This window comes from Cebidichthys violaceus, unplaced genomic scaffold, assembly GCF_023349555.1.
Source record: "Cebidichthys violaceus isolate CVI_PGR_0920_01 unplaced genomic scaffold, fCebVio1.0.p SCAF_556, whole genome shotgun sequence".
In the NCBI taxonomy this organism is placed as follows: domain Eukaryota; kingdom Metazoa; phylum Chordata; class Actinopteri; order Perciformes; family Stichaeidae; genus Cebidichthys; species Cebidichthys violaceus.
Window position 1 is genome coordinate 1 of NW_027176768.1, and position 15,617 is coordinate 15,617.

At 39.6% G+C, this 15,617-nt stretch overlaps 1 protein-coding gene across 1 annotated transcript; it reads left to right on the forward strand.

The window, feature by feature from the left end:
* The first annotated feature begins 3,616 nt into the window (after nt 1-3,616).
* On the forward strand, nt 3,617-15,293 carry LOC137888595 (deleted in malignant brain tumors 1 protein-like). Its single transcript, XM_068732003.1, has 17 exons — nt 3,617-3,809; nt 4,321-4,398; nt 4,820-4,846; nt 4,995-5,306; nt 6,892-7,185; nt 7,312-7,626; nt 8,209-8,496; nt 8,749-9,063; nt 9,303-9,602; nt 10,805-11,113; nt 11,477-11,791; nt 12,499-12,807; nt 12,924-13,217; nt 13,319-13,654; nt 13,749-13,856; nt 14,455-14,538; nt 14,665-15,293. The coding sequence occupies exons 2-16, from the start codon at nt 4,347-4,349 to the stop codon at nt 14,493-14,495; spliced, it is 3,615 nt and encodes a 1,204-aa protein (XP_068588104.1). The 5' UTR covers nt 3,617-3,809; nt 4,321-4,346; the 3' UTR covers nt 14,496-14,538; nt 14,665-15,293.
* The last annotated feature ends 324 nt before the right edge of the window (nt 15,294-15,617 follow it).

Consider the following 15,617-nt stretch of genomic DNA (forward strand, 5'->3'; position numbering starts at 1 on the left):
CTCCCAAAGATCCTCTTAGAATTTAGATAATCAACCAATGGAAAAAGTTAATCTCTGTGCTTAGATGATCGGGAAACTAATACAATGCACAGCAGAGTATCTCTCATCGGCATAGTGGATTTGGACTGAAAAATTGAAAATTACAGAAACCATTCAATGATTCTCTTATCAAACATCAAAGGACCTTACCCCCCCCCCCCCCCCTCACATCCTTTTTCTGTCTCTCTTCTAACAGTTGATGAGATAACTAAGTTAAAATAGATCTGATAACGCGTAAACAAGCAGGATATTGCAGATACATTCAGTGTGGTCATGTTACATGACTAGTAGAAATGTCTAGCTATATAGCATGTGTGCATAATAATAATAATAATATGAATGTAGATGATAATTGTTCAATCTCTCTTCCCCTTCTCCCCCAATAGGATTCTGAGTCATAGCCTAGGTCAATCCGCTGGTACATGACGTCCCAGGAACCTTAAAATATGAAGATGAAAACGCATCACTTCCTGCGTTGCATCACCTCTTCTCACGTGTTCCTCCTGCTCCAGCATCTTGCCAAACATCAGACCCCACGGATTTCCCCCTGTGTGACCTCTCCTGACTCGTTAAACACTCCAATCACTTTAGTCTCCAAGAAGTGTCTGATTCTCAAGATAGACGTAATCACAGAAGAAGAGGATTGACTTCACGATGGATGCATTTGTGTTTCCTTTTCATGTTTAATACACTGTGACAGCAAACAGCGAGAGTAGCATAAATTCTGTGTACATTAGCTATAGTAGCTTTTGCATCACTAGACCAGCTGCTTTAGGTCAATATACAATGCAGTGAATGGGGAAAGAACTAGCACACAAGTCTCCTGAATACACACCTATGACCTTTATTGTGTGTGTATATGCCTTTGAGTGTGAGTGTGAGTGTGTGGGTCTGTTTCAATCAGTAGCTGTTAATGAAGGTTGTGTTAAGTAAGAGCAACCTGAAATAACTGTGTGTGTGTGTGTGTGTGTGTGTGTGTGTGTGTGTGTGTGTACATGTGTGGCCAGCCTTCATGTTAAGTATGTAGTCACTGTCATCAAAACAAACCTTACTCGTATCATTCCACTGCCAAACTACTTTGATTAAAGGACTGGGTGGCATTTATTATATGTTTTTATATCTTATAGTCTATAAATCTAATAAAAAGATCAAAACCAACAATGTGTTAGTCTTTTACGTTCTGACTTCCATAACCTGTCTGTGGCACTCAGCCCATAAGTCTTTTTAAATAGGTTTCAATTATATAGTTTCATGTTTTAAAAGGCCAAGTAATTCCCTAAAACAGCAGGGCACTGTAGTTTTTAGCAAATGTTACTCAAACAGGAGTGAATAGCACATTTGTAGGGACTGTTTTAAGCTGTTGAATATTACACATGTGGTGCTCTAATGAGTATTTACAGCAGCAGGACGGTGTTTATAGGATTGACTCAAAATAAACTACAGTGGCCAGGTTCAAAATAATGAAGGAAGATGACAGTTGGATCAATTAATTGTTGGTTTTGGCCTTTTCATTGGATTTGTTGACAGCATGAAAAACAGTGCCAGCTTTATCCTCTAATCCAGGCCGCTGTAGACAAAGCATGGTTACAATCACGGTCACATGAGCCATAGAGGTGCACTTCCCAGATTACTACTCCGAAGTCCTATTAATTAGACAGACGACAGGAGATAAGAAATTATATCTTATTGCTCAGAGATAATCAAAGCTACAAAGCTCTGCACAGACAGACTTCAACTCGGCTTCCCCTGCTGTCTCCCCTTCTCCGTATATATTTCCTAGTGGCTGAGTAAACAGATGCTGAAATGTGAGCACACTGCCCTCTGCGTGTTTCATAAAATGAACATGTTGACACACCATGGCCAACCTGCCGTTACGTCCTCCAATCTGTGTCCTCCGTCCCAAACACCAACACTAAGCATGTCTCTCGTCCTTATTAAATTATCATGGGTGGGTGGTTAACTAATTCCTTTATGTTTACACATGAAGGCAACACCCTCACTAGCCATGCTTACCTAAATGTTGTGCCATCATGTGAAAGGATGTCATTTTCACGTATTTGAAATAATGTAGGGGGCATCAATGTACTAACGACATTCCTATTTGGCTGAGTTGTGTCCTTGTGTTGTGAAATAATGTATACTAACAAGACAGACTCCAGAGACAGGTGAAGGTGGAAACATAAGAAGACAACCAAGCAGAGAATATGTGTGAGGAGGTCCCTGTACATACAGGGGTGAACTAATGGGGATAGCTCATGAGGAAGGAGGTTGAGAAACTGAACTCTAATCTTACACCAGTATATAAAATCCACTGTGCCTTTCTAGTGACTGATTATTAAAAACACTCAACACCCGTATCTCTCTGAATAGAGCAACTGTGTAGAACCCACTTCTAAAATGTTCCTTGCTTTTCAAGGCCGCAATACCAAAAACATTATGTAGCAGTTGTGAAGTTCACCTGTTTCCCCTTTGCGCTGTTGTAATTTAATCAAGATAAACTGAACTGAGATTTGCTCATTAACTTGCGTTTGAACTTATGGGACGATCATCCTGCTTGTGACGTGATTTACCCAGACATCAATATGTGCTTAACCTGCTGTCCAAACCTCAGTATCATCAGTTCTGTCATTAGAGAATACTGATTGAAGACGGGGGTCACTGTGTCACTATTTTAGAGTCTGTTATTCTATAGTCCTGAGGAGACAAGTAGGTGAACAGATGAACAGGTGAACAGGGACAGCTGAGTAGAACTGAGTCATTGTTAATGTCATTAGTAAAAACCTGTGGCTTTTCTTACTATGACAAGTCAAAGGGTTGTTGTAAGAAATGCCTGTTTGGCTTACAATAACACAACTCATCAACGAACAGCTCAATATCCCTAATCAACCTTTGTCTTCTCCTTTAGAACATAAAACATATTTGATTGTCTATTGTGCATATGGTATGTGGAAAACAAAGAAGTTGTTTCCTAGTTAAGATGAGAATGAGCATGTACGGGATCTACTTGAAATAAAGTGTCAAAACTACAAAATCAAAAGGGTGTTTGTGGTCATATTGTGAAATGGCGACAGGATGCAAATTGCATTGTATTAGTCTGACAGGGACAGTGCTTACTGATCAATAGAAACACATATGTAAATGAGCCAGAGTTAGCCCAAAAAGTTGCTGCTGTCTCTCGCCAGATGTTAAAAAGACATCTTAAAAGTAGAAAAAACTGTGTTGCAGAATAACATAATAAATATATGTAAAATAGAACAGTGCACATCACCAATAAATAATGCCACAGTATAACAGATGGTACTTAGCTAAAAATAAAAAAACAGCAGTAGTTAATGGGTGAAAGTATGCCATTTATATTTACTGAAATATGAACACATTCCTTGATATTATGAATTTTGGGTCTGGCTGTTCCACATTGTCTTTTGGGGCACTTTGAGAATGGTTGGGGTTCTTCTGGCAACATAAATTGTGGCTCCAAAGGTACAGTGGTGATATTGTGGTTTCTCCACACAAAATACATTTAAAAGGAAGAGACAAAACTGCAGTATTTTGAGGTCTATAACAGGAAATTAACAAATACAACAATGACTGAGGCTCAGAATTTCACAAGGGGAAGTGTTCACCATTCCCAGTCCCAATGAGTCATGTTGTCTATAGGATGAGGGACAAGAACTGGTTCTGTCCCGCCGAGCGCTTGTGAAAAAACAAACCTCAGTGAATTAAGTTCTGTTGGCTCAGACCATAATTACAACATCAAACCATTTCATAAGGTAAGAAAATTATTTGTGAAATATAACATTTCCTTTTAAAGCTGAAAGTTTGGTGCATGTAACCTAACAGAAGTTTTGGATACATAATGAGCATGTATTGTTAATAAAGACCTGGATTACAATATAATCCATGTATTGCATTATATTATGAGTAAATAATGCCAAAATATTAACCAGGACTGAACATATAAAGGTTTGATGCATGATATACAGTAAATTCAAACATGAACAATGCCATTTTTGTTTTATGTTGCATTTAAATGCATTACTAAATAAAGGATCAGATGTGTCAGATATGATCAGCTTTTTCATTTTGAATTGTGAGGTCATTTAAACAGCTGCCTACACTTGTTGGATCTAAAAGGTAAGAGGGCTACTAAATCACGTTTGCAGATTTTGGAAGGAACTGCTTCCAAAAATCAACTATAGCTTCTCTTATTGTGCCGGAAGACAAATGAGACAGTAAAGGAACACTGTTTTTAACAATATCTTTTTTTCTGTACCTCTACAGCATTTGATCTACTTTGAAGACACAATATGATCTTCATTACTGCTGAAAAACTACATTTTGTTTATTATTTATCAATAGGTAAGTTTCTGTTTTTTTTTAAATTGACTTCTTCCTTTTGAATTTCTTTTCTTGACTTCTTAAATCAAATTACATGAGTACAGTTACAGTTTGGTTGCATGCTCGCAAAACCATGAGAAATATACACTAAACAGAAGTAAAAGTCTCATAGTAGAAAACTATCATTTAATTATTGAAACTGTTTTTTTTTTGTTTTTTTTCAAATGTCCTTTCTTTGATCAATTTTACAAAGTTGATATTGGACAATTATAAGATGTGTGTTTTTCTAACTTCATGGTACATTTCAAGGAGCCTGTCCTGAAACATAATGAATTTGATAAATCACAGCGCTGACATTACAGTGTTACAACATTTATTGGACAATATTATTTTAAATATTCATGACAAATCTCTGGGCTGAGCATTTTCCTTTCTGCTTTAGGTCTATTGGGTCTACCACTGCTTACAGGTCAGTAAGTTATATTTATGTTTCATACCTGAAAACATGCATTAATAAGATTTTTAGGTTTCTACACTCCAATTTAATGAAAAGGGACTTTTCCTTATTGAGTTCATAATAACACAACCTACAGCTACTGTGCTTTTTTCATTTCTAGAATGTAACAAAATAAAGCTGGTCGGGCCTTCACGTTGCTCTGGTAGACTGGAGGTCTACAACAGAGACGAATGGGGAACGGTGTGTGATGATCAATGGAGCTTTACCAACGCTGACGTGGTTTGTCGAGAGTTAAACTGTGGGACAGTTCTTGAGGCCAAAAAAGCTGCCTCTTTTGGAGAGGGAAAGGGCATGATCTGGTTGGATGATGTACAGTGTACTGGTAATGAGTCTTCTGTCCTCAAGTGCCCACACAGACCATTTGGGGATAATAATTGTGGCCACGGTGAAGATGCTGGGGTTGTCTGTTCAGGTAAGACTGAGCTCATTCACTTATCTTTGGCTTTACTTGATCCACTTGCGTTTTACTCAAAGATGTAATTACCAGTAGGATACCACTCAATTGGGAACCTAATCAAATAGTACATTTTGCTACTTTGTTAAAGTAGTAGTTGGACATCTTTGGAAAATATGCTTGTTTACTTTCTCACAAAGAGTTGAGAAGTTGGACAGGCTAGCTGTATCTCTCTGTTTCCAGTGTTTCTGCTATGCTAAGCTAAGATAATAAAGCTGGCTGTAGCTTTATGTTTATCGAGTAAATATGAGAGTGGTATCAACCTTCTGATCTAACTCAACCAGTAAGTAGGTTAGTGAGTAAGTAAGTGTATTACCCAAAATGTTAAATTTTTGCTTTAAACATGAATTAAGTATTAACCTGAAATCACAGTTAGCTCATTTAATCAAGCATCACAAAACCCTGCATTACAAGGCACTTCCTCAATTTAGACAGGACCAGAAATGAGGAACTGTCACTTGAAATTGGGAAATAAAAGCTGTTGAGAAAAACAACTAACGCACATTTATTTTAGCAACTGATCATATTATTGCATCAAAGACCTAACGATTTTATTGTCAGTTGACAATTTGTTGTCTACTTTAAGATGATTGCTATCTGTGGCAGTGATGTTGCAGCAGAAGCACATCAAGGTCAGCACATGACCGGCTGCTGCAAATGTAAAGGTCAAAGGGCAGGAGGTAGAGATGAGAGGTAAACCAAACAAAGCAACATGAGTGCTTAGCTTTGCTATGATAATGTTGAGGGATATTTTAAAGAATTGAAATATTTAAAGTGATGGTCCTGCAATTTAGTATTGCTCTAAAAACTAAAAAAGAAGCTACAAATGCAGGGATGTCCTGACTTTCAGTCCCATGTATGAGTCAAGCTCCAAAAAAGCTGGATCCTACATTGCCCACAATGCACTTCCTCTTAATAAGGTACTCATCATGTCAAGTCAACTGAACTTTATGAGTAAAATTGGTGATGTCTGATTTCAAAATATTCTGAACCTGGAGTAGCCATTGCATGTTTTAACAATATGGAGAGTCATTTGCGCTATTCAACAGTTTTGTATTAAAACCGTCAAACGTGATATTTATTTTAGTGTATGCTACTGTACAATACAAAGATTTAAAGGACTTTAATGAGCTTAACACAAACATTATATTAATTGAGAGATTTTTGTATTTGTTGCTTTTGTTTTTGTACAGATTAAACAAACAAGAACACAAAGATTTTTGTTACCATCAGACAGAGCTAGAATAGATTTCCAGTCTTCATGCTATGCTAAGCTAAGCTAAACAAAGAGACTCCTGGCTTCATAATTAGCATGCAGAGTAGTTTGGGAGCAGTACTTTACTGCTGGTTTCCTGGCAACTGTTCATACCCAAGAAATAGTACAACAGATAACATCCCGTAAAATAGTGAATGGTAGTTTTTACACTATTTTTGTACACATACGAGTATATGTTAATAGTGAATTTTAGTAGAGCTTGTGTGATTTTGTAAACATTGGACATTTGTTGGGTTTTATTTAAATTTCTATTCACATCACTTGCAGAACATGTGAGGGTGCTCAACGGAAGCAATCGGTGTAGTGGCAGAGTGGAAGTCTACAACAATGGCAACTGGAAAAGACTGTGCAGCAGTGACTGGAGCAAGGAAGACGCTGACGTGGTATGCCGAGAGATAAACTGTGGCACTCCGGTCACTCAGTCTGAAGTACAATATTTTGGAGAGGCACAAGGACTTGGTAGCATCAAATCCAACTGTTCTGGAAATGAGAGCTCCATCTCACAATGCACACTTCAGGAAAGCAAGGAGAGCTGTGTTGATGCCATTGTTGTCTGTTCAAGTAAGTAATCCATCTGTTTAGACAAAATCAGTATTTTTGTGTTGAACTTTACGTAGTTAGATCTGCTGTTTTGGATGGATTCTAGATAAACATGCCCTTGGCTTTGTTTTCGTTTCCAACTGACAGACAGTAAACCAATTCGGCTGATGAACGGGACTGGTCGGTGCTCTGGTCGACTGGAAATCTATCATGATGGACAGTGGGGAACGATTTGTGATGACAGATGGGGGATGCAGGAAGCAACTGTTGCATGTCGAGAGTTGAACTGTGGGAGTGCTCTCTCGGTCAAGTACAAGTCCCACTTCGGCAGAGGTCACGGTCAGGTGTGGTTGGACGATCTTGAGTGTACTGGTCATGAGAAGTCCCTCGCCGACTGCCCACACAGAGGTTTTGGAAAACATGACTGTGACCACAATGAAGATGCCAGTGTTGTATGTTCAGGTAACAAATACTATACTGTTACTTCAACAGTAATCTAATTCAATCCGGTTGGTGAGAATTCTGACGGCACCCCAATTTTCAATGTCAAAGCAATATAACAAGAAACATGGAAAATCATGACTTAAAATAGGAGCTGGAAATACTACAGTTATCTTTTCTTTTCTTTTTTTTGATCTCTAATCAATACTGAATTGGAAATCCAAGAGACATTCCCATTTGGGCATTTGTGTGCAATGGTGATGCATGCACAACTATTTATGGAAAATATTGATTGGTTTTTGCATGCATGTCTGCTATATATGTACCTGCTGTATCAGCAGTTAACCCCCTGCTGATATTTACTGAGGAATTTTCTTCAACATTACTTTCAAATTTCTACTAGAAAATGACTATTAGAAAATCCTGTCACAATCATCCTTTGCTGTTCCTCTTTTTTGTAGTTGTTCTTTGGTGCAATATCACAGATTTAGATTACAGTCTGTTATCCTTACCTCAAATCCTATCATGTGAACATATTGTATTTCATTGCTGAAATGTTAATATTTTACATTATAACATTTTCAATACAATACTGCTTTCCAGAATCAGTCAGACTGATCAATGGGACTGACCGCTGCTCTGGCAGAGTGGAGGTCTTCCATGACGGCCGATGGGGAAAAATGTGTAACAACTGGGGCAATGAAGAGGCTGCAGTGGTGTGTCAGGAGCTTAATTGTGGATTACCCAAAAAATCCCAAGAAATCTTCCATTTTGGTGACAGCGGACTGAGAGGGTACACAAGTAGATGCTCTGGCAATATGAGCTCCATCTCCCAATGCACACTTCAAGAATACACAGGGAGATGTGAAGGTGCTTCTCTTTCATGTGCAGGTAAGACACAAAATACAGCAATATACTGTGCTGAAGCACCGTTCAATTAGAATAGCAAAGGACATGTGGTCATTAAAAACTAGATCGGTGCATTAAATCTTTAATACTTGTGAATATTTTGACCTGATGGTGGCAATAAGTAACTATTAAAACTACTTAACTGAGTACATTTGAAAGTCCAGTTAAAACCTAATATTTCATAATTTGACTTTAACTTGTGAGTACCTGTAACATGAGTGGAGTTGTTTTCAGGTATTCCACTACTAAGGCTTGTCAATGGCACTGACCGATGCTCTGGTAGAGTGGAGGTTCAGCATGATGGCCAGTGGGGAACAGTGTGTGATGATGAGTGGGACATCAGAGATGCTCAGGTGGTGTGCAGAGCCATGGACTGTGGAACAGCTCAGACAGCTAAAGGCAGTGCCTTCTTTGGTCAAGGCCAAGGGAACATCTGGCTGGATGATGTAGGCTGCTTCGGTAATGAGACGTCCCTTTTGCACTGTCGACATCCCACCCTCGGGCAAAATAACTGTGGCCATGGTGAAGATGCCAGTGTGGTGTGCTCAGGTATCATCTCTGTTATTAGCACTTTTATTTACTTTATTTCACACAGTGTTATACTTAGAACCGTCTCCCCTAATGCCTCAAATGAATATTTAGCTTAATATTGTCAAGAATTAAACTGTTGTATGACAGTTATTTCTACTACAGTATATCAATCAGAATATTAATTTGAATCCCAGGTATTGCTTTCAAATGTGTCCAAACACCAAATAGTGGCTGATTCTATCCCCTTTGCTTTCCAGCTCACATGAGACTGATCAATGGGACTGACCAGTGCTCCGGCAGGGTGGAGTTCTACCATGGTGGACAATGGTCATCAGCAACTGATGTCAACTGGGGAATGAATGAAGCTGCAGTGGTGTGCAGACAGATGAACTGTGGAGATCCCGTCAAGTTCTCAGGATCATATGGCCAAGGCGGACAACTCAGATGGTATAAGATCAGTTGTAGCGGTAGAGAGAGCTCTCTCACACAGTGCACACTGAGAGAATATGTCAGGACCAGCCAGGATCGCATTGAAGAGGCATCTGTCAAATGTTCAGGTGAGGCTGGAAGTTGAATTTAAAATTGAATTCTCCTCACTTATTGTGTATGGAGATATTAACTGCAATCATACAGAATGAAAAAAACAACTTTTTTGGACATATGTTTGGAAACAGCATTTAACATTAAGCATCATGCTGCATTCACATGGAATCAGGGAGACAGCAGACAGACAACACCTTCTTGATGGCACAGGAAACACAAATAAACAGTCCGACGAAATGGATTTTGACAACAGGTTTGAGGTGGAGCAAGTGACACTTTGCCAAAAAAGAGTTAGTGTAACCGTTTTTTTCAAATAAGTGCCATGTCGCACGTATTAGGTTTGGACATCTTTATTGCTTCATTGGCGAAAACTGAAACATTCTCATGGTCGCTTGCATGACGCGCATAGGGACGTGTTGCTTGCACTCGCTCTATTTCAGCTCCAACCTGTTGACAAAATGAACAGTAACTGACAGTTAATCAATATCACTCTTTTACAAAGACTGTAATTATTATATGAAATTACTCAAGTAATTTATTTTATCTTTAATGCAGCTTTCCTTTAACAATATATTGCAAACTTAAAAAATGTTTGTCTTCTGTGAGCGAGCTACTTACCATGTGGTTGTAAATTCTACTGCGGAGTACGGCAAAAAGTTGCCTTATTCCATGTGAGTGCAGGATCAGGCCTGCCATGTAGCCTTTGGACGTTGATGCAAGACTTTTTTTTCCTCCCCTTTTCAACAAGCCAATATTGAAAGACATCTGTCCCTCCACAATGGTCATCATTTGGGAGGACTCATCATGCTGTTCAGTTTGTACTTACTTTGGAAAGTTGAAGCTAGCAAGTTAGGCTAGTTAACCTAGCTCTCTAACGCACTGATTATCACTAGGCTCTGAAAGGAAGGGGGGCTAGGTAGCCTAAACTGCCTCACTTCAACGAGTCAAGACGATATGACAATATGACAGGACTGTCAAAAGTCAAAGCAATGAGTCCAGTAGCTAAAAAACAGCAACCTCATTACTACATATGTTACCTTGTGACCTGACATGGAGTAACTAACGTCACAGAATAACAAAAGAGGTGCTGAAATTACAAATGGGATGAAGCATCGACTAACAATGTAATGTAGTTCATTTCAACTATGACCAAAAAATTCACACATAGAAACATAGACCAAATTTGAACTGACATTCACATAACTGTCATTTCAAGGTAACGTGAAGTTGTCCGGTGGGCTCAGTCGTTGTGTTGGAAGAGTGGAGTTCTTCGACAAAGGCCAGTGGGGGACCGTGTGTGGTGAATCCTGGGATGTGAATGATGCAAATGTGGCGTGCAGACAGCTGGGCTGCGGGAGGACTCATACAATCACCACCAATGCTGAGTATGGCCATGGCACAGGACACACCTGGATCAATCAAATTGAATGCAATGGACTGGAGTCAACACTGAGTCAGTGCCAACAAAGGCCATTTAGAGGCAACACTTGCAACACTATCTCAATTGCTGGTGTCGTCTGCGCGGGTAAGAAAAAACATAATACATTATTGTTGTTCAATTGTATCTCTCCTAACCCTAACCCAACCCAAACTTGTTTCTACATACTGTATTGCTGCTTTCAATCTCTTGCCCCCATTGCTTCATTGAAAAATGAACAAGGTCCAGTTTTGGAAATATTTTCTGGTCTTCCTCTGCAGATTAGAGAGCATGTTTGGTTTATTTCGGTTCAGTTGCTTTCATGTCACCTAAATATGTCCATGTTGTTAAAGGTATACTTCACTAGTGTTCTTGTTTGATTATTATTCATCTGCCATTTCTTTGACTACATTCAAATTAATTTTAAATGTCTGATACTGTATAATAATTTTAGTTTACTTAACTTTATAGGAAGTCTGGAGGTCCGCTTGGCTAATGGTAAGGATGAGTGCTCTGGCAGAGTAGAGGTTCGTCATGGCGACGTGTGGCAAACTGTGTGTGACACCGACTGGACCATGAGTAAAGCTCAGGTGGTGTGTGACCAGCTGGAATGCGGAAATGTAGTGAACGCTCCCGGCGGAGCCCATTTTGGCCAAGGCATTGGATCAGTAGTCGAGGCTAGCAACTCATGTTTTGACAATGCGACATCTCTTCAGCAATGCTCACTCAAAGGTTTCAGAGGAGCCGGGTGTGGACACGACCACGATGCTGGCGCTCTCTGTGCAGGTAAAGTCTTTTAAATGATCTGTTCAAAATGATCACACACAGTGAGACAAATAAGTTTCACAAATGTATTTTTTTTTACACATACAGAGTAAAAACAGTGTGTGAGTTGAAAGTGATTATATGTACCTAAAATCATGCCTTAAAGATGTTTGACATTTCAGGGAATACACTAATTTGCTTTGGTGTCAAAAATTTGATGAAAAGATTGATACAACTCTTACTTCTTCAAGGTAAATAACCTGCTGGAGCCGGCAGCTGGTTGGCTTAGCTTAACATTAAGACAATTGAAAGAAAATTGTGTAACAGCCCTTTGTGAATTATAAATCTGATAATATGGCTAGCTGGTTCCCCATTTCAAGTCTTCGTGCTAAGCTAAGCTAACCGGCTGCTGGCTCTAGATACATTTATTGTAACTAATGTTCAACACAAAAGCTAATTACAATATATCCTAAAATGTCAAACTATTGCTTTCATGTTTCATTTGCATGACAAAGGTGACATACATCAAGTCATATTCCACATCATTATGTCTCTGCAAGTCAACCTTTTTTCCCTTTATGCTGTCGAAATTAGCTTTTGATATGATGGTGGGACAAGCAATACTTTCAAAATACTTTGCATTCACTATGTGTGTTAGAATGAATGTGTATTAACTCAGAAATATGAAAGTCCACTTTTACAATTTTTACACTTTTTTTCATATGCAGCACAGATTCGGTTGGTCGGCGGCTCAGGTCAATGCTCTGGTAGAGTGGAGGTCCTCTATGAAGGCCAGTGGGGAACTGTGTGTGACGATGAATGGGAAATGGGCAATGCCAATGTGGTCTGTAGACAGCTTGGCTGTGGTCATGCAGTCTCGGCTCCTGCAAGTGCCCACTTTGGCCAAGGCACTGGTCCAATATGGCTGGATAATGTGGAGTGTACAGGCGAAGAGTCCGCTCTCACACATTGTAGGCATCCCAGTTTTGGAGAAAATAACTGCGGGCATGGTGAAGATGCTGGAGCTATCTGTTTAGGTAAGAGACCTGGCTCATTTTAATCTGTGAGTGAAGTCATTACCTCTCAACTGGTATTAGATGAAGCTGCGTTGGCTGTTATGACAAAACCAACTTCAACTTATTATCTGTTACAGGTTCTCTACAGAAGCCCCAAATCACTTTGAGTCCTGCTCCAGAGGTAAACTGGGGTGACAGAGTTGAGATCACCTGCTCTGTAGTAACAGAACACTTGGGTGGGACATTCGTCCTGAAAAGGAGCCAAGACTCATTTAAAATGGAAAGATACTCTGAGAACGAAGCTGCAACCTTTACCTTCCCCACAGTGGACTTCAGCAAAACGGGGTCATACTTCTGTGAATATCAAAAGAAATTGCCCAATCAAGTCATCTATTATCCTCAAGGAAATACTGTAGATCTCTCTGTCACAGGTCAATCATTTTCTGCTTTGTTTTTCCAGTTGAACATGATTGTTGGAAGTTTGACTGCAAAGATTGCAAACGTTTGTAAAAATCTGTCTTTTACTCTGCAGTGAAACTGGAGAAGCCCAGCATCTCCCTGACATCTCCTCATGCAACGGTGATCTACAGCCCTGACAAAATATCCGTCACCCAAGGCAGCAGCTTCTCCGTCACTTGCTCTATTCATTCCAGATATCCTGGAGGTTTCTTCTATCTGACAGAGTCTAACTTGAACACCACTGAATCGATAGCAGCATTTGGCCACTCTATCGTCTACTTGGCATACTTTGAATTCCCAGCGATAGATTATAAAAGCCAAGGAGAATATTACTGTGTCTACGGTGTTAACGTCTCCTCAAGGTCCTTCTGTTCTGTTCCCTCCAAGTCACTCCAAGTAACTGTAGTCGGTAAGATCCAAAGAGCCCATGAGAGTTTATTCGTCTTATTATAGCTAGTTTTCCCCATCACTAACTCTTCTACTTGATCATTTAACCCCTACAGCAACATCATCCTCAGTCGCCATAGGAGTGGTTGTGGGTGGGCTTGTGGTGCTGCTAGTTGTGCTGGTTATAGGTTACCTGGTCTGGAGAAGGAGAAGGTGGGGTGCTGGTAAGTGGCAGCATTACACACTTTCATATTACAAAATGCCCCAGTGCTCCTTTTGTCTTACTGTCATATAATGTGTCTAGATTGTTTAAAGCGGCATCAAGTAATATATTGATATTAACAATGTAAAACATTGAAATTATAATATGAAAATTGCAGGTTGTAGTGACAAACCAACTGATAATTATCGCTTGACTGTGCAGTTCTCCCCAGCTCAGAGCATTTTTCATCTTTCAGCACATTGATTTGGTTGTATGGCCTGGGACTCGCAGTAATAATGCGTCTGTGTTGGGTTTACACATTGTTTCAACTGACCCCCAAGAGGTTCAAGAATGAACAAAGAATGATGACATGACCTGCCCAGCGCTAATTGGCAGACGATCAATGTTAGCACCTGAATACTTGAATACAAAGTTAATGCTGATGTAGCTCCTCGCTTGGGAGGGGTTAATATGTCAATGTTATGTTTACAGCTTGTTGTGCTGCCCCCAAGTGGCCCAAAATAAATCTGATAATGCAGGTCTAAATATGACATAGACCTAGTTGCTCTGGATTCCTCCAGTATTTGATTCAGCTCAAAACCTTTTCTTTTACTTTTCAGGTACCGTGGTTCAGTTTCGTAACATGTTGGAGTTGCAATAAAGCCAGATACCGATGACATGAGCAATTGAGCACTTGATGGAAGGTACTAAAAATAAAAACTCATGTTATTTACTAATATAAGCACCTTTTTATTTTATATCAAGCAACTTTAAAGACATCTTTGTGATTGCTACTGTCACCCTCCTTATCTCCCTCCTTATGCACACAGTCGTGGCCCAGAAGACAACAATGCTGATGTTGATGACTCTGTTGAGAGGGTCCCTGAAGACCTGGCTGGGAGAGTGTGTTATGAGCTTGAACCACTCGTTCTCTCATGATGACCAAATGCCTCATGGAATCAATAACCTATGTCATGCAACTTTTCTAAATTTAAAGAGTAACATAGCACCTGGCTGACAAACAAGCTTTTATGACTCTGTCTGGCTGAAAGTTTTAAGTCTGTTGCACCAGAAATGAAACCAAACAGTGATCGGTTCATCAACACACCCTGACGTACACTTCTACATCACTGCAGTAAAGAGAGAAGGGACCACTGAAAATGTCATTTTGAATATCATACATCACACTTATTTTCATACTTATTTCTGAAGTGATTTTTGTTTTTCTGCGAGATTCTGCCAATCACAAAGCTAAGGTCCACTATCCTGTGGGAAGATACTGATTTCATTGTCTTTGTATTGCATGAAAAATGTCTTTATTTGTTGTATGTGATCTGATCAATACATCTGTATTTCTTACAACACTTGCACCTTTTTATTTGACAGAGTTTTGGATTGATTACACCCTGCAGATTAGGGAGCATTAAACTTGATCAAAACAGCAGCCAAGATACACTATACATCAGGGGTGCCCAATACGTCGACCGCGGAGGTAGTGCGGGTAGATCGCATGCCATTAAAAGAAAATTAGATGTCCTCATGGCATTTGCCACTTGATTGACGTATATTGTTCGGAGAGATGTTGTTCAGTTCTTGGCGATCCTCTTTACTGTAAACTGGCGTTTGTAGGCCGGTAGGGGGGGAGAGTCTTTGAACTCGGTTTCGCGATTCCTTACTGTCGACAGTGTAATTCAGTTTGTAATTGTCTTTTAGCATTTGTGAATTATAAATACTTTTTCATTGTAAGCCGGATCCAGCTGATTTTTCTTAGCGTGACTTTGTT